This window comes from Lagenorhynchus albirostris, chromosome 20, assembly GCF_949774975.1.
Source record: "Lagenorhynchus albirostris chromosome 20, mLagAlb1.1, whole genome shotgun sequence".
Lineage (NCBI taxonomy): Eukaryota > Metazoa > Chordata > Mammalia > Artiodactyla > Delphinidae > Lagenorhynchus > Lagenorhynchus albirostris.
In genome coordinates, this window is record NC_083114.1 from 47,400,626 (window position 1) to 47,423,958 (window position 23,333).

General features: G+C 48.0%; 1 protein-coding gene across 2 annotated transcripts in view; it reads right to left on the bottom strand.

Moving 5' to 3' along the window:
* TBCD (tubulin folding cofactor D) overlaps positions 1–23,333 on the bottom strand; it is a 177,047-nt gene that overhangs the window by 140,601 nt on the left and 13,113 nt on the right. For both annotated transcript variants that reach the window (XM_060132925.1, XM_060132924.1), the window contains exons 3-7: positions 18,992–19,089; positions 17,919–18,020; positions 16,509–16,655; positions 14,308–14,363; positions 7,916–8,048 (exon numbers count right to left, since the gene is read on the bottom strand). In XM_060132925.1, the coding sequence (XP_059988908.1) occupies positions 7,916–8,048; positions 14,308–14,363; positions 16,509–16,655; positions 17,919–18,020; positions 18,992–19,089 (536 nt within the window). The remainder of the gene's footprint in view (positions 1–7,915; positions 8,049–14,307; positions 14,364–16,508; positions 16,656–17,918; positions 18,021–18,991; positions 19,090–23,333) is intronic.

Sequence of the window (23,333 nt, forward strand, 5' to 3'; positions counted from 1 at the left end):
CCCGACACACACACACACATACACACACACACACACACACGACTACTGGCTTGCAAAAATAAAAGGGAGGGGGAGGGCCACCACCACCCCAAGAAATGACAGTAACCTGAAACTGTACAGGGGATCACTAAGAAATACAGGAGGACAACTGGCCTGAAGGCCATGCCCACCAGACTGTGCTCAGGACCAGGCCTGAGGGAGGGGAGGGGCAAGCCAGCCCAACCAGAGGCACTTCCCACCCCAAGAAGAAGCAAGACATCTGTTCTCTCGAGAGGGTGCCTGGTTTACTTCCTCAGGACTGCATACACTAAGGGGAAAACAAAAAACTTCCAAATGTGGAAAAATTTTAGTTGTTGAAATTGAGTTTTCAATGGCTAGGATAACAGCTGATTATTATCAGCTAGGACCCAGAATGAAAAAATACAATTCTGATAAAATGCACTTATATCAAGTAAACTATAAAGGATTTTAAGTACACAAATATGTAAATAAAAATTAACTTCAAAAAGAAATGTTTAAATGATCAAAATAATCACATTAGTTTTATCTTCCCATTACATGTTAAATCTTTTCCTAACCTAACAGTGAAATCCCAATCATAAACACACACCTTCACAGGAGGGGAGACGGCCCGGCCTGCCCCGCCCCAGTCACTGACTGCAGTTTCCTGCGTCCTGTCTGGAAGATGAGGCTGCACGGTGCACAAGAGCCCAGAGGACACTTGACGACTGTGACCTCCTGTTTTCAGATGTCAATCTGCTCATAACGACGTATTCCACCACCTTATTATCTACCCAGCTTCCTCAAATGTTCTAAACAGCCCCCGCGGAAGTCAGGATCCTAATAACAAGCTGCATTAAGATGTTGCCGTTTAAATGACCCCTCCTAGACCCTAGCGTTTGGGCTGCCTGTGGTCCTACTACACAGAGGGGCCCAGCTTTCCAGGGCAGGGGGTGGATGACTGGGAGGCCACTCGGGGTGGCCCTCGTCCAGCCCACCCACCCCAAGACAGCGTGGTCAGACTCTACAAACCATGAGCAACCACACAAAGGTACAGGCACAAGCAGGCTTTCTACCGCCCCTAATACAGGAATTTCAAACACCATGTAGCAAAAAAAAGCTAAAAGCTCTTCCCTTAAAAGGGTCAGAATCAGTCTGAAGGTCAGCAAAGATGCTGCCCCACCTCGACCTCCACTATGGGAAGAGCAAGCCTGAGGATGGCAAAGACCTGCAGGAACAATCTTGGAGGGAGAGCCAGACCAGTCGACTCCAGTCCCTCCCGAACATGCCCTGTTAGGACCACTTACTCAGTGCTAATGATTCTTCAGATAAAAATCAATTCTCAGTCAATTCACAAGTACCAAAAACACTGATCATACATCTCCTATTTGCCTAACGAAGTGACGTGTGAAGGATGCAAAAGGCATAATTCCTGCCACAGAAACTTAGAAATGATCAACATAAAGCCTGCAGTTCCCAGAGCAGAGGTCAGAGGAGGAGGCTGTGACACACAGGGGAGCGTCCCGAGAAGAGCTGGCTCGGACGCAGGAAGTGGCAGGGGTCGTGCTCTGGTGCCAAGCCCAGGGGGAGGAGGGGGCTCTGTGCGGAAGTGAGACAAGAGGAGACACAAGGAGGAAAGGGAGGAAGAACCTCGCCTGGGACCAGATGGGCAGAGCTGAGCCCACTGACGGGCTTTGACAGGGCAGGCGACCTGGGCAGCAGAAAAGCAGCATGGGACCCAGAACACCCAGAGGCGGTTGTCACTGCCCAGAGGGACCCTCCAGACTGGACCAGCCCCTGAATGGAGGGAGGGCAGCAGCAGGCAGATGGCCGAGAGGACCCTGGACAGCGTGAAGGATGGGCCAGGGAAGTGGCCAGCACAGCCCAGCGAGCACTGGACCAGTAAAGGAGGGCGGAGCCTCAGAGACGCCTCAAGCCACCTCCCCACCTTGGGGCTCGGCCCTGGACTTAGCCTGTGAGAGCACAGACAGCACCGGCCAGCATCCTCCTCTGCGGCTGGGTCTCACTCGCAACTCAGGCGGGAGGAGGGAAAAGCCACAGCACAAGACGCTACCTTGACCTGCGGAGCCTGAAGCACAACAGGTGCACAGAACCAGGGCTCTGGGACCAAGGACAGAAACCAAGGACTAAGGTCAGTGGAGAGTCGGGCACAGACAGAGCCTGAGGGACCCCTGTGCTGGAGGGAAGGTGAGGGTGGCCAGGCAGCCAGGTAAGTGGGGGCTACAAGGTGGGGCACCACGGTGGAGGGACACTGGCCAAGCAGTCTGCATTTGTCTCACAGAGCACAGCGCTCTGTGTTTGTCTCTCATCCAAGAGGCAAAGGCACTGCGATGGCTAAGCCCCTTCCCGTGCAAGCGTGGGCCCAGGCTGGCTGCCTGCAAGCACACACCTGTCCAGCAGGACACATCACCCCATCACACAGCAGGTGTACAAACCAGGCCGCCGGTGAACGGAGACAAGCCTCACACAGTGCGTGTTCTAACAAGACCCGTGCACTGGGCAGCCCGCCACGCATAAAACAGAGTCACGTGAGATTAAAGCAGCCTCAGAGTTGGCTGCTCCACATCTTAGACCCCCAAGAAAACTGAAGATGCCTTATTTCACCTGAATCCTATAGGAGCACATGAACATTACATAAACATCCACACCCTGAAAATGGTCACATTCAAATCGTTCTACCACGTTTTCCTCCACCGGAAACCCTGCCCCAGGCAAGTGCTATGACTAAAAAGCCCAGTTTGGTTACTTTGTCCTCTGGCCAAACAACTTTAATGAAACCACAGGGTGCCATTTCCAAAGAATCCTGAAACAAGAGGAATCAAAGCCACATGAGAAATGTTCTGGGTAAGCAAGTGCCTTCTCTTCAAGTTCAAGGGTGAGCTCACGCCACGCTCTGAGGCCAGAGGCCTGCTGCTTCCCTTCCACAGACGGGGGCATGGAGAGGGGCTGCCCCCGCTGGGATCTCAGGTGCTGCTGTAGGACCCGCTCCTCCCTGGGGGACAGAGCCAACCACGTCTGGAGTCTGGGGCGCGCATCCGGGGTGCGGCCTGCCCGTCCGAGGGTGCGGGCCACCTGCTCGACAGCCACCCTGACCTGGACATGAGGCTCCTCCACGTCCTTAAACCACGTGCCAAAGCAGGGTCCCCGCCCTCCCCACAAGGGGCTCAGGCTGTGGGACTGTGGGCATCTGCTGTCTTCACTTCCCTGCTCTTTAATCTTGTTTGTGACTGCTTTACCCTTTAACAAGGTGTACTTGTGACAGTGACAGAACGGACAGAAGAACCTCACTGTGAAGGGGGGACAACCCCAGCAGCTGGCAAACAGAATGGCGCGCCCCGTCCGCTGCCCGCCCTCGGGAAGCACACAGAGCCACCTGTCAGTCAGTCTCTAATCTGAGGAGCCAGAGCGGAGACGGCATGCCTGCCAGTGTGAGCGGAGCGCAGCAAGTTCAAATGGCCACCAGCCTCAATTTTTTTTTTTTTTTTTTTTGCAGTACGCGGGCCCTCACTGTTGTGGCCTCTCCCGTTGCGGAGCACAGGCTCCGGACCCGCAGGCTCAGCGTCCACGGCTCGTGGGCCTATAGCCTCTCTGCGGCATGTGGGATCCTCCCAGACCGGGGCACGAATTCGCGTCCCCTGCATCGGCAGGCGGACTCTCAACCACTGCGCCACCAGGGAAGCCCCTCAATTTTTAATATTGTGCTTCCCTTCCTTGAATTTCCTAGATTTCCATTAATCCTAATGCTTAAAGAGGGACTAAACCAAAGGGTGTTTCAAAGATCTACAGTAAAGAGGCCTTCCAATGAAATGAAGTTGCCAAACACTTATTTCCTTGCCAGAGGGTTAAAAATCATCCCTGCAAGAGGAACAGGCTTCAAGGGAAATAAAAATGAAGCGCCAGTTTCGATGGTACTTGTTACGAGTCCACCTGTTTCGCCTAACCCACACTAATGAGCAGGTGGATAGAATGAAGCCAAGTGCATCGAAGGAGGCAGACGCAATCCTGAAGCACAGCACACCTGCAGGTTTCATCATGCACAGGGGACACCCAGCCTCCCCGTTCAGGTCTGACAAGCTCATGGTGAAACCGCTCCCGCCCGGGAGAGTTCAGCACCAACACTGTCTCCTCCTGCCCAGGCGGCAGTAGCAGCAATTAAACCAAATTTCTCCTTCAAAAAAAGGAAAGGAAAGAACGTGCATGATTCCAGAAAGACCTGGGTTTTCCAGAGGAAGCACTAGGCTTCTGAAGGCTCCAGAAGGATGTGCCTGCCCTGGGAGCTGTGGGAGGGCCAGGCCTCCCCTCCCCTGGCAGGGCTCTTACACCAGGTGATACCCTCACTGAGGGCGCATCTCCCCGACAGCTCCTGGGTGCGGCTGCCAAAGGGCCTCGGCCCCGCAGGGCTTCCTCCTCTAGGCCAACAAGCGGGCAGGGACACAGGGTTCAACTTTGCTAAGCCTTTGGGAAAATCATTTTATTCCTCAGGAGGAAGAGAAAATGGAGGCCTTCTCTCCTCCTGAGTGTCAAACGGGGAGATGTCCCAATAAAAAGCACTTCCCCACTCATGGCCAGTGAAGGGGCCAGCAGGAGGGCAGCAGTGGGCTTGCCAACACCTGTGCCCCACCCGGGGAAGAAGGAACAGAACTTGGGAACAGGGTTTCCCTGGTGGCACAGTGGTTAAGAATCCGCCTGCCAATGCAGGGGACACAGGTTCAAGCCCTGGTCTGGGAAGACCCCACATGCCGCACAGCAACTAAGCCTGTGCACCACAACTACTAAGCCTCAGCTCTACAGCCCGCAAGCCACAACTACTGAAGCCCGGGCGCCTAGAGTCCATGCTCTGCAACAAGAGAAGCCACCGCAGTGAGAAGTCCTCACACCGCAATGAAAAGTGGCCCCCGCTCGCCGCAAATAAAGCCCACACACAGCAATGAAAACCCACCATAGCCAAAAATAAAATAAGTTAAAATAAATTAATTTTTTAAAAAAAACTTGGGAACAACCTAGTGACAAGCAGTAAGAGGATCAAAAACGTTAAAAAAAAAAAAGCACTGGCGCCCCCAGGACTCTCGCTGGTGGCCTGAACGCACAGGCCTGCCGCTGCCAGTCCAGGCAGGGGTTACACAGGCCTCGCCAGCTGCACGCCCCAGGGGTGGTCACTGCTGGCTCCAGCCCCATGGTGGAGGCACCTGCGGCTCAGCTACCCTGACCTGAACACAGCAGCGGCCTCTGGAGAGGCAGCTTCCAGGCCGGGGGGGCCTGGCAGGAGACCCCAGGAGCCTGTCAAGGACACAGATTCCAGACTGGGGGAAGGAGGTCTAAAGCAGGACAAAAGTGAGTCAGGAAGCAGCACCAGCGTCTGGGCGGGTCTACCCTGCAAGGCCAAGTGGACCGACAGGCTTGGCTGTGTTCGTCAGACCCTTGTTTCTCTGTGACCTAAGACTTCTCAATGTGACTCATACAAAAAACTAAGAATCCACTTACACTCAAACTTTCAAATAAACCATCTCAGCTGCATCCACCCATCCTTCACCAGGGCTGGATGCCCTGCACTACCTCCCTCCCCTGCCCGCCCAAGGACCCCTGCAGCAATGGCCTGGTGACCAGGACCACCCGCTCCCCTCTTGTCAACACTCAGCATCATTCCTGGCCAGCCACCTCCAGCACTGACCCCCATCATAGCAATAAAGTCTTCCTTAAGCACCTCCCCACACATGCAGCTGGAACGAGAGCCACCTACAGGCATAGGCTGATACCTGTGTTCCATCAGTATCACAGATGCGCCAGCCATAACAATTTTTTAAAAACCTCAGAAACACAGAAAAAATATTTAAATTATTGTTAAACTGGGGCTTCCCTGGTGGCTCAGTGGTTGAGAATCCGTCTGCCAATGCAGGGGACATGGGTTCGAGCCCTGGTCCAGGAAGATCCCACGTGCTGCAGAGCAACTAAGCCCGTGCGCCACAGCTTCTGAGCCTGTGCTCTAGAGCCCGTGAGCCACAACTGAGCCTGCGTGATGCAGCTGCTGAGGCCCATGCACCTAGAGCCAGTGCTCCACAACAAGAGAAGCCACCGCAATGAGAAGCCCGCGCACCGCATCGAAGAGTAGTCCCTGCTAGCTGCAACTAGAGAGAGCCCGTGCACAGCAATGAAGACCCAAAACAGCCAAAATTAAATAAATAAATTTTAAATAAATTATTGTTAAACTTAAAAAAAAAACCTGTTGCTACTATTGTAGCAAGGAAATTGAAAATATATGCTCAAACAAAAACTTATATACAAAATTTCAGATCAGCATTATTCAGAGTAACTAAGAATTCCCATACAGTGGAGTACTGACCGTAAGGAGGAACAAAGCACTGACACAGGCTACAACGTGGAGGAACCGTGAACACATGATGCTAAAGGAAAGAAGCCAGACTCAAAAAGTCACATTGTACCAATAAAGATGTTAAAAAAAAAAAAAAAGTCACATTGCACATGATTCCACTGTATGAAATGTCCAGAATAAGCAAACCCAGAAAGACAGAAAGTAGATCACTGGTTGCCAGGGGCTGGGGGATGGCAGGGGAGGAACAGGGAGGGACTGCTAATGCGTGTGGGGTTTCCTTTAGGGGTGATGAGAGTATTCTGGAATTAGACAAGTGGTGATGGTTGTACCCTGTACATATACAAAATAATCACTGAACTTATATACTTTAAAAAGGTGAATTATGTGAATTACATCTCAACTTTTTAAAAACCATTGTAAGTATAACATATCACATTTATTTACAGAATGAAAGGACACATGAATAAACAGATCACCTCATCAGACTACAGGAACATGTTTTATTTTTCCAGGTTTCTTTTTAAAACGTCTTGAGATACCCTCATCATTTAAATGCCAATCCTTCCTGAAGACAATGGCATCATAAATGAAAAAACACAGATGAGAGAACATTCTAAGTGCAGGGCAGGCAGGGAGGAGGACTGTCCTCTCCGATCCTCCCACCTCCTGTCCCTCCACCCCAGGACATCACACCAACAGCCCCACTTCCCCCAGGCCCTCACGCTTCCTACATCCCGCCAGAACCTGCAACAGCCAAGGAAAGGAGATGGGATGACACCCAAGAAGACGACATCACGCTGAGTCACGGCCCAAACGCCACCATTTAAACATACTCCAAATGCCCTGCTCTCCTCAAAGTGGGCCCTGAGCTCTCCAGCTTCAGAGACAAGGGCAAGGACGAAATCACACCCACTGCAATGAAAGAGCAAGGACCACAAGGCCCAGGGAGGGGAGCCCTGATCCCAGAGCATCAAGTGTAGCAGCCTCCCCTCCCCTGCAGAGTTTAACCAATTAAACTCAATTGATCCTTCCTCCTAGAAAAGGCACCACCAGACAAGCAAAGCAGGCAGCCAGGAAACGGTGGGAGCTCTCAGGCCAGGGGCCAGGTCTGCACTCAGTACAGTGGTTACAAATACCCTGAGTATCTGAACAAGACCAAATTTCAAACCACCTGCCTTATTTCCTTCAAGCTGGTTCCAATCATTTTTCTCTGTAACACATCTGAGCAGCAGGAAGCTCGAGAAGGACACGCCCCTACCTGCCTGCTGGCTCCAGCTCTGCAGGCACTGGTGCCCCCTGGCGGCGATGCGCAGGGCCACCAGTCCACCCCCTTCCCCAGAGCAGAAAGCCCATCGCTAACAATGCAGGGCCAGCCCTCAGTCGCAGGGCCCAGTGCAAAGCAGCAGAGAAAAGAAACCGTGTTCACTGTTCTGTCGGGGTTCAACATCTCCTCCTGTGTTCCAACCACTTCCCCACGAAACCAAGGTAAACAGGGCTTGTCCCCAGGGTTCTGACAGCCCCACAAGCTGACCGCTGACCGCCCCGCACCACTGGGACAGTGTTTACCAGGGCCTGCAGCATCCCGTCCATGGCGATGACCCCCTCGATGGTCTGGAAGGAGGAGCAGGCCAAAGTGCATAGGCTCCAGTCCAGGAAACTCGCCATCTTCTTCTGCTTAACGTCGGGCCGCGTGACAAACCTGCCAAAAGGGGACAGACAGGTAGGTGACAGCTCAAGCGAGGCCCCAGCTGCCAAGAGCTCACTCTTTCCTGGCCCACTGCCACTCTCCAACCTAAGACCCTGGCTCTCAGGTGGCAATTCCCACCACCACCTCTCTGGGGTCTCACACAGTCCCCACCCCCCCCACACTTCCCGCCTCCTGAGCCCCCTCATCCCGAGACCCTGTGTAGCATGGGACCACCTTCACCTGAGCCCACCCACGCCCACTCCTCGCCCAACTCTGTATCCCTTCACCTTGGGACCCCATGCTGCCACCTGCGACCTCCCTCTCTGCATCTGCCATGGGACTCCTTCCCCATCCTCTCTGCCTGCTGCACACGCCACGCAGAGCTCCAGCTGTGTCCACGGCCCCATCGTCCCCACCACAGGCATCTGCTCAGTGCTGCACTCCTGGAGTGCTGGCTCTCACCCACCCTCCTGTACACTGGTCTGGGCCGGCAGCCACCCTCGGGCTCCCACACCAAAGCCCAGGCCCCCTTCACTCCTCTCCAACCAGTGCACACACCCATCCCCCAGCTCTCTGACTCAGGCTGAGTCCCTGACCTCCTGGGGGAGCTTGCAGTCTTGGGGCAGAAACACAGGAAGCAGGCAAACAATGAGAAGGAAACAGTTGAGTGAGGGGAGGACAGCAGGCGCAGGGACAGCGTCGCGGGAGGTGACCTGTGAGGACCTCTCGCTCCCCTAGCTGGCCCCACAGACCACACCCAGAGAGGGCTCGGCACCAATACCACTGAAACACGCCAGGTGGCACTACCCTGGGGGCAGCACTCGACATGCCTGGCTCTGATCTCTGCACCCCTGCAGGAGCCTCCTGTCCTGACCAGGAGCCCCCACAGGCCCCTCTTCCCTCAAAACAGCCACCGCCGCCCCACGCAAGATGCTCAGCCAGCGCAGGGATTACACTGCGGCCATGTAGAAGGTCTCCGTGTCAGTAAAACAAAGCTGCCACGACTGTCTTCGCCCACCTCCATCAGGGTACACACCCAGAGACTTGGTCACCGAGGATTTACCAAACTTTAGGATGCTGGTTACAAAGGCGAACTCACATGCCACCCCCGCCAGCCAAGAAGTTGCGTTACGGCGGGTCTGAGAAGAGGGCCCAGGAATTTCATAAAATCTGCACCTCAGAGTGATCATCTAAAATGGATAACTGGTATTATACACCCTATCTCAATGTCCTTGGCCCTGTTCAAAGCTCCTTGATTCTGGAGGGGGCCACAGGATGAGGGTCACACCTACAGTGACCTGATCCTCAGCCTGAAGACAACAGCCGGCCGGCACTCACCCTGCATGTGGGCAGGCACAGCGCCTGCAGTGGGGTGGCCCTCAGGACAGGCGAGGTCACAGGCACAGAACGGCCCACAGGGCCGGTAAGCGGCCCTGCTGGGACCCAAAGCCCAACTTGGAGACGTGAGTCACAGCGCCATCCACTCAGGGGCCACGCACCCTGCTTCCTCCACCCACTCATCTGCTGAGCAGGCAGGAGGCTGATGTTCTGTGTGCAGCCTGTAGCGGCCAACTTCCTTTCCTGGGCAAAATCACACAAGGTGAGTTTCCAAATTACAGTAAAAACCTAAGGTTCCTTTGAAAGATTTAAGCAAATAGGTTATTTTATATTTTTTATTTTTCTCTCTAAAAAAGGAAATGTTATGTTCGCAGCAGAGGTCCAAAAGTACAGATAAGCAAAAATGGAAAATACCTATCCCACAGGTGTAACACACAGAACGAGACCCTTCTACACAAACTGAAAGATCTCTGAATCCTACACTTCCTTCCCTTTTAGGAAAAGTTACATCACAGACTACATCTACTTTCAATGTGGAACTCAGCTAACATGTGCAGGTGTTTAGAGACCCCACTGTCTTTCTCTCAGGAAGGTAATTTCCACAAGAGTGATCAGCAAAACCTTAACTACAGGACTAGACCTACCAGAGGGACAAAGGGCAAAACACCAGTGGGACACATTGCTGCTCCGGACCCTTGTCAGTACGGTTACCACAGAGTATCTGGTCTGAGAGTGAAACAGTACGGGTGAAGTGACAAACCCTATTTTGTGTAAGAACTTACTTTGTGTGTGTTTTTAAATTAATTAATGGAAAAGTTAAATATTCACAAAATGGTGATAGAATTTAGTTACCTGTAAGAAGGAAAAAAATCTATCATATATCCTATACCAAAAGAAATTCCAAATGGATTAATAATTCTACATTAAACAATAAAAAGGTAGAAAAATATAAATGATTCTTTGTAAAATCTCTTAATAGGGTAAGCCTTCAAGCATAAAAGTAAAAATAACTAAATAAATAAAAGGAAAAAAGTTACTATTTTGACATTAGAATTAAAACTTTAGTCCAAAGAAGAAAGTAAAAAAGGCTACCAACCCACTGGAGGAAGTATCACACCCTCCTCTAGCTAACATCCTTCACAGAGAAAGCTCATACTACTGGAGAAAAAGCACCAAGAATCCCACAGATATTAGAAATCAGGTCACTACACGGGACATACGATATCTGAAATAAGACTCATGTGTTAAAGCTCACCAGCGATCAGTGAAATACAAACTAAATGTTAGTAATAAACAAAACAATGCACAATCCAACTGGGGGAAGAGGGTTGTTCTTGAGGCTGCCCATGATTGCAAAAGTCCTGAAAACACGCTCCCAAGAGTCACCGAGCGACAGGTGTAGAGACTCAACAATGTCCTTGTGTCCTGTGACTCAGAAGTCCACCTCTAAGGGCCTGGCCTAAGAAAATAATCCCAAATACCAAAACAGGTTTACACCCAAAGCTAGTCATTACGGCATTGCTTATAAGAGGAAGGACGTGAGAATGCTGGTCAGAGTAACTAAAAACAGTGGAATCTAAAGGAGCCATTTAATCAACGGTAACGTGAAATTAAGTGAAAAAGCAGGTGCTAACTCAAAGAGATTGTGCTGTGCAAACTCCATACAATAACAGCACAGAAAAACACCAAAAAAATACAACACATGTATTGTGTATCATAATTATAAACGTGTGGGGTTTTCCTAATTTTCTATGTTCCAAAATTTCCAACTTTTCTACTTGGAGCATACCTTGATTTTACAGTTAGATTAAAAATATCTTTTTAAAATTAATGTAATCAATAAGAATAAAGGCATATCTTTCCATTGAAGAGTTCCTGTAAAATAACACTCATATCCACACGTCTTGGCGTAAATGTAACATCAAAGTTACAGAAAACGCAGCTGATGTTTAAAGGTTCCAGTTAATGAAAGGAAATAGGCACGGCTCCAGAACTCCACATAAGAGGAAGCAATCAAAGCTGATGGCAGCGAGAGTAAGACAGGCAGCTCCCTCGTGAAATATCAGAAAATAGATGCCAGTGGGGACAAAGGCCACATGTGACCACCCTCCACACCCAGGGCCTCACTGTTAACAACCCACCAAAAAAGACAGAAATATGCGAGTCAGAACCCGTCCGTGAGGTGGGATACTCAGAGCAGCTCTAGGACCTGAGGGCATCCGCCCTCTCTAGAACTGAGGAAAACTGGCTGCACCTACAACCTGGCAAACTGGCAGGAGCTGGGTGGAAAACGGGCCTCAACCTCACCAACACTTGCTCGTCCGACCACTAGATGGTGGGGGAGCATCCCTCCAGCAGTGGACAGGCAGCCAGGGTCGCCAGCTGCCACCTTTCTGGAGGACACCAGGGAGGGAAGAAGGGTTTAGGGTTTCACCTCCCCCACTCCACAGGTGCAATACTCCACCAGGTCAAGCTCAGCAGAACTCTACCAAACCCTCAGTACTGCTGGTAATAAAAGATAATAAACAATAAAGATGTTTCATTTAACAAATTTAGTAAACATTTGTAAGATCACATGCAGTGTTGCTAAATATGGGGAAAAGGAGACTTCCGACTGGCTCAACCTTTCCAGTAGCTGCATTTAAAACCCCTAGAATGTTCATTCCACTTCTAGGAATTCATTCCTAAGAACCAATCAGAAATCAAACAAACTCATACAAAAGATCAGACGTGTGGTTACCAGAGGCAGGGGTGGGGAAGGGGGAACTGGAGGAAGGCAGTCAAAAAGGTACCAATTTCCAGCTGTAAGATAAATAAGTACTAGGTCTGTAACGTACACCATGATAAATATATTGAACACTGCTGTATGTTATCCATGAAAGCTGCTGAGAGTAAATCCTGGGGGGAGAGGCAATAAAGGGGTATGGGGAAAAGGGATTATTATGAGATTATATGAAATCATGTGTGTGAAACTTTTGAAAGTTGTAAAGCAGTTTAGAATTTAAAGAATCTTTCATTCAATTTAAAAAAAGGAGAGTAAATCCTAAGGGTTGTCATCCCAAGGGAAAAAATATTTTTCTGTATCTTTAATTTTGTATCTATATAAGAGATGATGGATGTTCACTAAGCCTACTGTGATAATCATCTTATGATGTATGTAAGTCAAATCATCATGCTGTACACCTTAAACTTGTACAGTGCTGGATGTCAATTATATCTCAATAAAATTGGAAGGGGGACTTCCCTGGTGGCACAGTGGTTAAGAATCCGCCTGCCAGTGCAGGGGACATGGGTTTGACCCCTGGTCCGGGAAGATCCCAGATGCCGCGGAGCAACTAAACCCGTGTGCCACAACTACTGAGCCCGTGCACCACAACTACTGAAGCCCACAGGCCTACAGCCCATGCTCTACAGCAAGAGAAGCCACCACAATGAGAAGCCCACGCACCGCAACAATGAGTAGCCCCCGCTCACCGCAAAACTAGAGAAAAGCCTGCGCGCAGCAACGAAGACTCAACGCAGCCAAAAATAAATAAATACAAAAAAAATAAAAACTGGAAGGAGAAAATACAGCCGATCAGAACAGTACAAAGTTTCATGTAGAGTGTCCCAGGCGGCGCTAATTTTACTAACAAAAAGTCCACACGTACAGTGGGGTTGGAGGAAGAATGGATCACACCATAATTGCATCTGGAAGACTGACCAAAGCTCCAGGCCTGCCTGCCAGCACCTGAAACAACCCTGCAAGTGTACCCATGGGCCACAGACCAACATGCCCATGGGCAGTGGGGGACAAAGGACAGAGCAGTTACATCTCTGGGGATGACAGTACATTTGAGTTTTATTTTGTACTTTTTTACTTTTCTTTATTTTCCTGAACACACATGATTACTTTCACAGTTAGAAAGAAAGCCACGCTTTTCCACTCCTTGTCAAAACCACGAGAAGCCTCTGTCAGTGAGTTTCTCCTCCCCCAGGGTAAGCATCGCAGGCGAGCTCAGGTGTTTCCTTCCTCACTCCTAAAATCAGCTTCTCGCATTTAGGCTCTGCCCTCTGGTTTAGCCAGTACTTTCACAAATACTTCCCCAATGCCCCCAACTGCCCCATAAATCAAGCATGTCTCTTCCCGCCTTGTGCAAGGTCATGGCTACACACCTAAGAGAAGGTTACCCTGAAGGAGGCGTTGCCCTGTTTTCCCGATCAAAACATCCAAAAGTTTTTAGAGCCAATTTTTAACTTTCACAAATGTAGAGGGGAAAAAAAGCCAAATTTTCTAACTCGTTTATGCTATATACATACTTTAAATCACATGTCATGAAGAAGATTAATTTAGAAAAACTGCTTTCTTCCATTCTCACATTTCATGAAACAAGTCTACTCAGCTTTCACATGTGTCTTTGGCACTTTTTTGGAGACTCCAGGCCCTGCTGCCTGGGTCATCTTACCCAGCTCATCAGATAAACCCATCTTTGCCTGTTTCAGGCACAGCCTGTTGTTTTTAGTTAACACGGGATGTTTGGGGATTTTTATCCCAAGCCACAATGACGCAATCACAGCCCATGATCTCCACAAACCATGGTGTGGACTGCTTTCTAAGTGACTTCCAAAGGCTCTTCTAACTGCCACCCCCCTCCCCCAGAGGGGAGGCCTGGCCCCGGCGAAACTGCTACACCTGTTCTAAATCTGCGCTCCCTTGACGGGCCCACGAGCTCCTAACCCAGCGTCAGGTGACCCTGAGCCCCTAACCAGCACTGTCAGTGATCACATCAGGTTCAGAGGTTTCCTGCACCCAAACAGCGTTGGGTTCCCTCAAGGAAAGCAGCAGAGTCCTCAGGACAGCAAAGACTTCCCCAAGCCTATCATCCCAACGTCCTCTCTGATGACAACAGACACACACAGTAACAGACAGTAAACCTTCTCAGAAAGCACTTACTTGGACACGAGGACAGCAGCTGCGTCTTGGGCCTTGTCGCTGACGACCAGGTAGGACTACAAGGAAGCGTAAAGGACAGGCACCATTAAACACACGATGTAGACCTCAGGGACCCACTCAGCCACCTGGTCCCACACTCAGCAGCTCCACAAGAGCCCAGGCTCACGGACAGAGGCCAGATTCCAAAGCTGCACGAACCACTCATAACGTGAACTCAGGGCTGCAGCTGCCACATGTGTGCTCACCCTCAGGGAAGTGCCCAATCCTCATACAGCATGTGGCTACACCCCTTGAAACCCACATTCGCAAAAGCAGCAGAAAAATGAAGAGTGTATGTTGTTACCCAGAGTGTGCACAGAACACTCCTGGAACCCACCAGCACTCTGGCATTCACAGCAGCTAGGAGGCCCGGCTCAGACACAGGAGGGCCGAAGTTTAACGCAATTACACCTTAAGAGGTTTCCACTTCTCATCTCAACTGTTTTCCAAATGATACACTTAAAAGATCTATTTTCTGGAGGACAAATTGTTAGAAATTAGGTCCTCTCCCCAGGCAATCCCACTTAGGAGACAAGCACCCAAAGGGTTAACGGAACACAGCTAGAAACAAACCACCTACCTAAAAAACACTATTTTAGAAATGAAGATACAGTGGAGCACTGTGTCCCTTAAAGACTCTGAGGGAGACGTCTACTTACTGACACAAGACATTCAGACAGTCCTGCTCAGGGGAAAAGCAGGTCCCAGACCAGCAGGACACCAGGGGCCCTAGTACACAGGGGCCGCGCGGAGCACTGTGAAGGACGGGCAGGGAGCCAAACCCTAGGTTCAAGTTTAGATCCACCGCATGTGAGAGAGTGAGCAGGCTAAGTCACTTATTTTTACACCTGTTGCCTCTTCAGTAAAATGAGGATAAAAACAGTGAACTGCCTCATTAAGTAGGATGAAAGGAGTTAATGTATGAAAAAGCCTTTAGTGGGATTGCCTGGGGAGTGTCTGGCGCACAGCAGGTGCTCAAAGAAGCTTAGTATAAGTAAGTGTCAGGGTCAGGCTCTAAGATGGGCCCTGGTCCTTCCCACCAGTGCCCACGTCCCGTGTAATCCCTCCCACGCGGTTGGAGGACACGCTGACTTGCTTCTAACCAAGAGAATTCAGCAGGGCGTGGGATGTCATTTCCATGACTGGGCCACACATGAGTGTGACATGCATCTTGCTACAGCCCCTGCCCCTTGCTGGCTTTCACAGAATAAGCTGCCATCGTTGGGGGCGCAGGGTGGGTTTCGAGTGGCAAACAGCCGGCAAAGCACTGAAGCCCTTGGCCAACACCCTCGAGATCTGACTCCTGCCATGACCATGAGAGCTTGGAAGCGACCTGCCCCCAGGCGAGCTCTGCCTGCAGCCTGGGGAGAGCTCGAAGGACAGGGCGCAGCGAAGCCACAGCCAGATTCCTGACTCACAGAAACTGTGAGATGAAGAATGTGTGCTGTGTTAAACCACTCAAGTTCAGGGTAATATTTTCCACAGCAAAAGATAATACAATAATCTATGTCTACACACATAACATCTGTATCAGGAGAAGTTTGAAGAAAATCACAAGTGTTATCTCTAGGTATTTGAGAGATTTCACCTTAATATTCTTCCTGCTTTTTATTTTCTGATTTTCCTACAATGATCATGTATTATTTATGTAATGTTAAAAATTAGATTTTAAATGGACCTTTAATTTGTCTTACCATTACCCCCTAAAACCTCTTCTAAGTTATCATCAGAGTATCTGCACTGGGCTTCCCTGGTGGTGCAGTGGTTGGGAGTCCGCCTGCCAATGCAGGGGACGCGGGTTCGTGTCCCGGTCCGGGAGGATCCCACATGCTGCGGAGCGTGAGCCCTGGCTGCTGAGCCTGCACGTCCGGAGGCTGTGCTCCGCAACAGGAGAGGCCACAGCAGTGAGAGGCCCACGTACCACACAAAAAAAAAGAGTATCTGCACTATGTACAGAGAAATAAGATTTGCTAAAGTAATTCATCCTGACCCCTTTAGGAATTATCAGTTTCATGGTAAGTTATGAAATGGAATTTCACTTCACTGAAAAACAGTAACAATGGCTGAAGAGATAAACACATGTCACAAGTGTACCTAATTAAGCCCTAATGGCATGAGAAAGGACACTGGTCAGCAGCTCATTACTTCACAGCCACACTCACCTCTGCTATCTGGAGGATACGGTCCATGGTAGACACTCGCTCTTGCCCAGGCTGATTGTGGAGGTTGCCGTCAAGGCGTGAAAAATCAAACGGGATCAGGCAGGTCACGGAGAGCCACAGGAGGAGAATGTAGCGGGTCTCCCAGGTCTACAGGGCCAAGTCAAAGCAACATAACTCCTGTGCAAGGGCATCCACGCAGTCCTGCTACCCCCTCCCGCTCAGCGCCCACCCAGGCCTCCAAACGCCAGGGCCTCGGAGCCAGGCTGCAGAGCACCGCACCCCACCACATGCCCTGGGGCATGCAGCCAAGAGAAACAGCAAAACGAACAAAGAAAAATCATAACATGTCAGTCTAATGGCTTCTCATCACTGGCACCCTTCAGCGTGCAATCAGCTGTTCAAGAAAATGGAAAACAGAGAAAAAGATTAAAAAAACATTAAGACTTAAGAATAAAGAAAAAATTCTCAACTTCCAGTCACAGAGGAGTCAATAAAACAAGATTCTGCTTTGGTCCCAGACTCCCCATCAGAGGCATGAGAAGCAGAGGAGAGCAGGGCACATGCACAGCAAGACAATTCCCTGAGTTTGCAGTTACAACCTGCGTGCCCTTCTGAACGTGTCCTGGGCCCAAGAGCGCTCCCCAGCACGCTGGACTGCAAGGTTGGCCACTGGCGGGCATCTGGGAACCTGGTTTTCGGGGAACGTTCCCACCATTCCCTAACTGATGAGGGTCACTCTGTGCCCAGGCCGTTTGTACCAACCATGTGGCTTATGCTGAACACCTGCTTTCCTTTTGGGTTTTAGTATGTGCCTGGCGGAGTACCCACATGACCAGCCCGCACAGAAATCGTGGGTGCCAGCCCCTACGACCTTCCTGGTGGACAACACCTCATACGTGTTCTCACAACTTGGTGCTGCGGAATCACAAGTGCCTTGCGTGACCCAACGGGGAGACGACTCCAGAAGCTCACTCCTGGTTTCCTCTGGACTTCGCCCCATGTGCCTTCTCCCTCTGCTGATTTTGCTGTAGTAAATCATAGCCATAAGGATGACTACATGCCAATTCTTGTAGTGATCCTAGGAAATCACTGGACTTGGGGTGGTCTTGGGGACCCCCAACATAGTTCTATTTTAAGTTAAAAAAATTTGGATGATGATATAGTTATCATCACACTGTATGGAGGTTTATTGTTTTCTTTATAAAGGGCATTTTTTTAAACAAAATAATTTAAAGTAACATACATAAAAAGAGAAAGCCAAAGGAAAAAAATGAAAAGAGAGGGAATGACACAAAATAGTATAAGATAAAACTGAAGGAAACAGGAAAGGAAGCTGCCAGTGCAGGAGCAGGGAAAACCAGGGAATAAGTCGGGGGGACAGGAAATGAAGAGGAGGAAAGGGACACTCACTTCATGGTCTTTAGGATTCTGATCTGTAAACATATCCAAAACAGGGTGCACATCAGCTACTTCGTGTGGAAATAAACGAAGAAATGTTTTATATCCTCGAACCTATCAAATAAAGACACTGAATTATTATATAATTAGAAAATAAAGTAGCAAAATTATTTTTTTCTCTATTACCAAAAATCACCACCTATGCCACCCAATGATCAAAGAGAATTACATCACATTACAGTGATACAACTTAGTAAGACTAACAATAAGAAAGCTACCTTTACTTCTTAAATCATTTCATAAATATGTTGTCCCAATTTGACCAACCAATCTTGGTTCATCAGAAATATAGCTATGTTACAAACTAACAAGTTTTGCTTCTACCTTGATTATGAGGAATAAGTCCTCGGGAACCCAGAAGGTCCCAAATTCATTAAGGCTTCCATGAAACGCGGTGGCACTACACCTTCAGGAGAGACCCTGCATTCAACTAACTGAGGGCAAGGAGTGTGCACACAGGCCTCCCTCCACCACACAGCAGGCCCCACAGAAGCAAAACCCCAGCCGAGATGGCCAAGTCTCTCCCATGGTACGTATGAGCCAGCACACACATCACCTGGGAGCCTGTAAGAATGCAGAATATCAGGCCTCACAGCAGACCCACTTACTCAGAATCTGCATCATAAAAAGATCCCTGAAAAGCTATCTGCACATCCACATCTGAGAAGCACTTCCACTTCCAAGTTTATTTCCTTTTTCCTCGTAAGAAACTTTTCTCAGTTACTCACATATATATACGTATATATGTATATATATCCTCTCCGTCCCTTTCTGGCTAGCTGGTGCTTGATCCATTCAAATACAAGACGCAGAAAACAATGCTGAAAAGCACTGTTTCAGCCAAAGCACTGTTAGCTGGATCACTAACATCTGATCTCCAGCACATGGTAAAAAGAGAAAGCATGAAACCCACAACTTTTGTATGAGAACAATCTTTCCTGAGAGATACCATTTTGGAAGGTACTTCTGGACCGAGTTTATTAAGAAAGTGTTCTGTCAACTACAAAGTGGTATGTAAATATTACCTTGGTGATGATGTAAAGAAATTTAAAAGCCAGATGTACGAGGTCAGCCGGAGATTTCTTATCTTGCACAAATTCCAACAACAAGTTCATCATCCATTCTAGGGAAAAACATACATAAAATATTTCCTGTTAAACATCAACATGACATTAAAACAAAATGCCAAAAGAAAAAAGGGCTATTTAGAAATATAAGAATGGTTTAATATTAGTAAATCTATATAATCCAAAGTATCAATAGAGCAAAAGAAAAAAAAACTTTCATCTTCACAGTTTCTAAAAGGGCATTAGAGTTAATACAACATTCATTCCTGCTTTTAAAATGTAAGGAAAATATTCTTATTTTTTATTATTATTCTATATCAAATCAATATCTAATACCATGCTTTACAGAAAATACCTCTACAACTACTATGACCTAGTAACAATCTGGTTCTAACCAACGTAATAAGACAGAAGAAAAAGGATTTCCACTTCCAGTTATACAGGAATAATTGATATGGAACTGCCTTACCACCACCAACAATTAGAGAACAGGACAATTATATTTTCAGACACTGGAACAACAGGCAGCGCATGGTAACAAACCAACTCCAATCTACAGCCACTCAGGCCGTCCACCAGAAAGTAATTTTTAGAACCCAATGCAGAGAGGGGGGACTCAAGCATAGCAAAGACTGGAGTTCCAGGAGGCTGAGTCAGCTGAAATTTGCAGGGCAGCATGCCAGAGGAATCTAAGCAGAGAATGAGCTCTGGAAGTCTGCAGAGGTCCCCTCGAACCTTTGGGTGAATCTTCACAGGCACAGTGGTTAGTCCACTAGGCTGGGTAAGAACTGCCAGGAAGCACTAAGGCAGCGTTCCCATAGCTCATATAGGGCTGGCATTCAAATTCCACAAGGCCAGAGTGCAGAGTCCTTGTTGAGCACCCAGAGCAACCAGCAGACATTCCAGAAATGTCTCTCCTTAGTATTAACACTAAATTAGAGAAAAGCAAGAGAAAAAGCTATACCTGCCCTAACAAACCTTAAAGGATATACATGATATACAATTAACTAAACTGTCTTGCCAAACTTCAACATTCTAAAGACAAAAAACTTAAACCCAACAACATAACAATCACAATGTCCATGATCCACTAAAAATTTACTAGACATATAACTAAAACTGCTGTGACCCCTAACAGAAGGGAAATCAGTCAACAGAAATGACGAGGGACTTCCCTGGTGGCGCAGTGGTTGAGAATCCATCTGCCGATGCAGGGGACATGGGTTCAATCCCTGGCCCAGGAAGATCCCACATGCCATGGAAACAAAGCCTGTGCGCCACAACTACTGAGCCTGTGCTCTAGAGCCCATGAGCCTCAACTACTGAGCCCGCATGCCACAACTACTGAAGCCCACGTGCCTAGAGCCCGTGCTCCGCAATAAGAGAAGCCACCACAATGAGAAGTCTGCACACCACAACGAAGAGTAGCCCCCGCTCGCCGCAACTAAAGAAAGCCCGCATGCAGCAAAGAAGACCCAACGCAGCCAAAAAAATAAGTAAAAAAAAAATAAATCTGGGCTTCCCTGGTGGCACAGTGGTTGAGAGTCCACCTGCCGATGCAGGGGATGCAGGTTCGTGCCCTGGTCCAGGAAGATCCCACATGCCGCGGAGCAGCTGGGCCGGGAGCCATGGCTGCTGAGTCTGCGTGTCCGGAGCCTGTGCTCCACAACGGGAAAGGCCACAACAATGAGAGGCCCGTGTACCACAAAAAATAAATAAATAAATAAATAAATAAATTTATTTTTAAAAAAAGAAATGACCAGAAATGACAAAGATGATATAATTACTAGATATAAACTTTAAATACTACAAAATATCCTCAAGGATGTAAAAGAAAACATGAACAATATACAGCACGTGGACTTCTTAGTTGCAGCATGCAACTAAGATAGATATTTAAAAAACAGAAGATATGTAAAAAACAAACAACTTCAAGAGCTGGAAAATAAGATCCGAAATGAAAAATTAAATGGGATTAATAGCAGATGAGACACTGCAGAAGAAAAGATCAAAGAACTTGAAGACACAGTAATAAAAACTTCTACCCTAAGGGGAAAAAGGAAGTAAACAACTAAACAGCCTCAGCAACACTGCCACAGTATCAAGTGTATCCGCAGATGTGTGACTGGAGTCCAAGCGGGAGAGGATGGAGGCAAGGGCAAAAGAAATACCTCAAGAAATAAGAGGCAAAAAATTTTCAAATCTGATAAAAACTATAAACCTATCAATCCAAAAGTTTCAGCAAACTCAAAGCAGGACAAAAAGGAAAAAAAACACACCATGGCATGTCATAATCAAACTGTTGAAAACCAGCAGTAAAAAGAAAATTCTAAAAGCAGCCAGAGAAAAAAGTACACACTACACAGAGGAATAGAGATGAGTAAAGACAGACTTCCCGGGACTTCCCTGGTGGTCCAGTGGTTAAGAATCTACCTTCCAATGCAGGGGATGCAGGTTCGATCCCTGGATGGGGAACTAAGATTCCACTAGAGCTCCGCAGGGCAGCTAAGCCTGCGTGCCACAACTAGAGATCCCACGCACCACAACTACTGAGTCCATGCGCCACAACTAGAGAGAAGCCCATGTGCGGCAACAAAAGATCCCACATGCCGCAACGAAGGTCTCACGTGCCACAACTAACACCTGACACAGCCAAATAAATAAATATTGAAAAAAAAAGAACCAATCAGAACCAACCAAGCCATATCTTTTAAAATGCAGAAAGAAAAAACTGTCAACCTAGAATTCTATAACCAGCAATATATCTTTCGAAAATGCAAGTGAAAAAATTAAAAAAATGCAAGTGAAGGGACTTCCTTGGTGGTCCAGTGGGTAAGACTCCGTGCTCCCATTGCAGGGGATCCAGGTTTGATCCCTGGTCAGGGAACGAGATCCTACATGCTGCAACTAAGAGTTTGCATGCCTCAACTAAAGACCCAGCATGCCACAACTAAGAAGTCCACGTGCCACAACTAAAAAAAAAAGATCCCATATGCCACAACTAAGAAGTGGCGCAGCATAAATAATTTTTTTTAAAAAATGCAAGTGAAGCAAACTGTCAAACAAAAGCTGAAAGAATTCAACACCAGTAGATTTACTCTAGAAGAAATGTTAAATTCTTCAAGCAGAAAATAACTACCAGACAGAAAACTACAATCTACAGAAAGCAAAGAATAAAATGGAAATAGTAAAACATGGATAAATATTAAAGACTTTTTTCTCATTTTTAAATTTCCTTGGAAAATAACTGTGTTTAAAGTAAAAACAATACACTGTAAGGTTACAACATACACAGAGGCAAGATGTATGACAAATTGACGGGAGATGGGAGTCCTGCTATGAGGCTCTCACATTATACATGAAACAGGGTAACATCATGTGAAGGTAGACTGTGATACATATTGAGGACACGTATTGTAAATCCTAGAGCGATCACTAAAAATATAAAACAAAGGAACAGCTAATGAGATGACAGTGGAAACAAAATCAAATACCAAAAAATGCTAAATTAATACAAAAGAAGGTAGGCAAAAGAGTAAAGAAGAAACAAAACATAGATGGGACAAATACTAAGCAAAGAGCAAGAATTGAGAGCTACATTAAATTACCTAAACACTACAATTAAACGGCAAGGATTACCAAATTGAATTTTAAAAATAGGAAGACCCGACTACATTCTCCCTACATGAAATGCACTTTAAAAATAAAAATGTAGCTAGTTAAATGTAAAAGGGATGGACTTCCCTGGTGGTGCAGTGGTTAAGAATCCATCTGCCAATGCAGGGGAAACAGGTTCAAGCCCTGGTCCAGGAAGATCCACATGCCGCGGAGCAACTAAGCCCGTGCGCCACAACTACTGAGCCTGTGCTCTAGAGCCCACGAGCCACAGTTACTGAGCCCACGTGTCACAGCTACTGAAGCCTCCACGCCTAGAGCCCAAGCTCCACAACAAGAGAAGCCACTGCAATAAGAAACCCACGCACCGCAACGAAGAGCAGACCCCGCTCGCCACAACTAGAGAAAGCCCGCACATAGCAACGAAGACCCCACGCAGCCAAAAATAAATAAATTTATTAAAAAACAAAAAAAGTAAAAGGGAGAAGAAAGATACACCAAGCAATCACTAACTATAAGGAAGCTGGAGAGGCCACATCAGTATCAGACAAAACAGACTTCAGAACAAGGACTATTACAGAGATAAAGAGAACTTTTCTGGGGTGGGCCGTGTCACTCAGTTTTCGGGATCTTAGTTCCCTGACCAGAGATTGAACCCGGGCGCCCTGCAGTGGAAGCGCAGAAT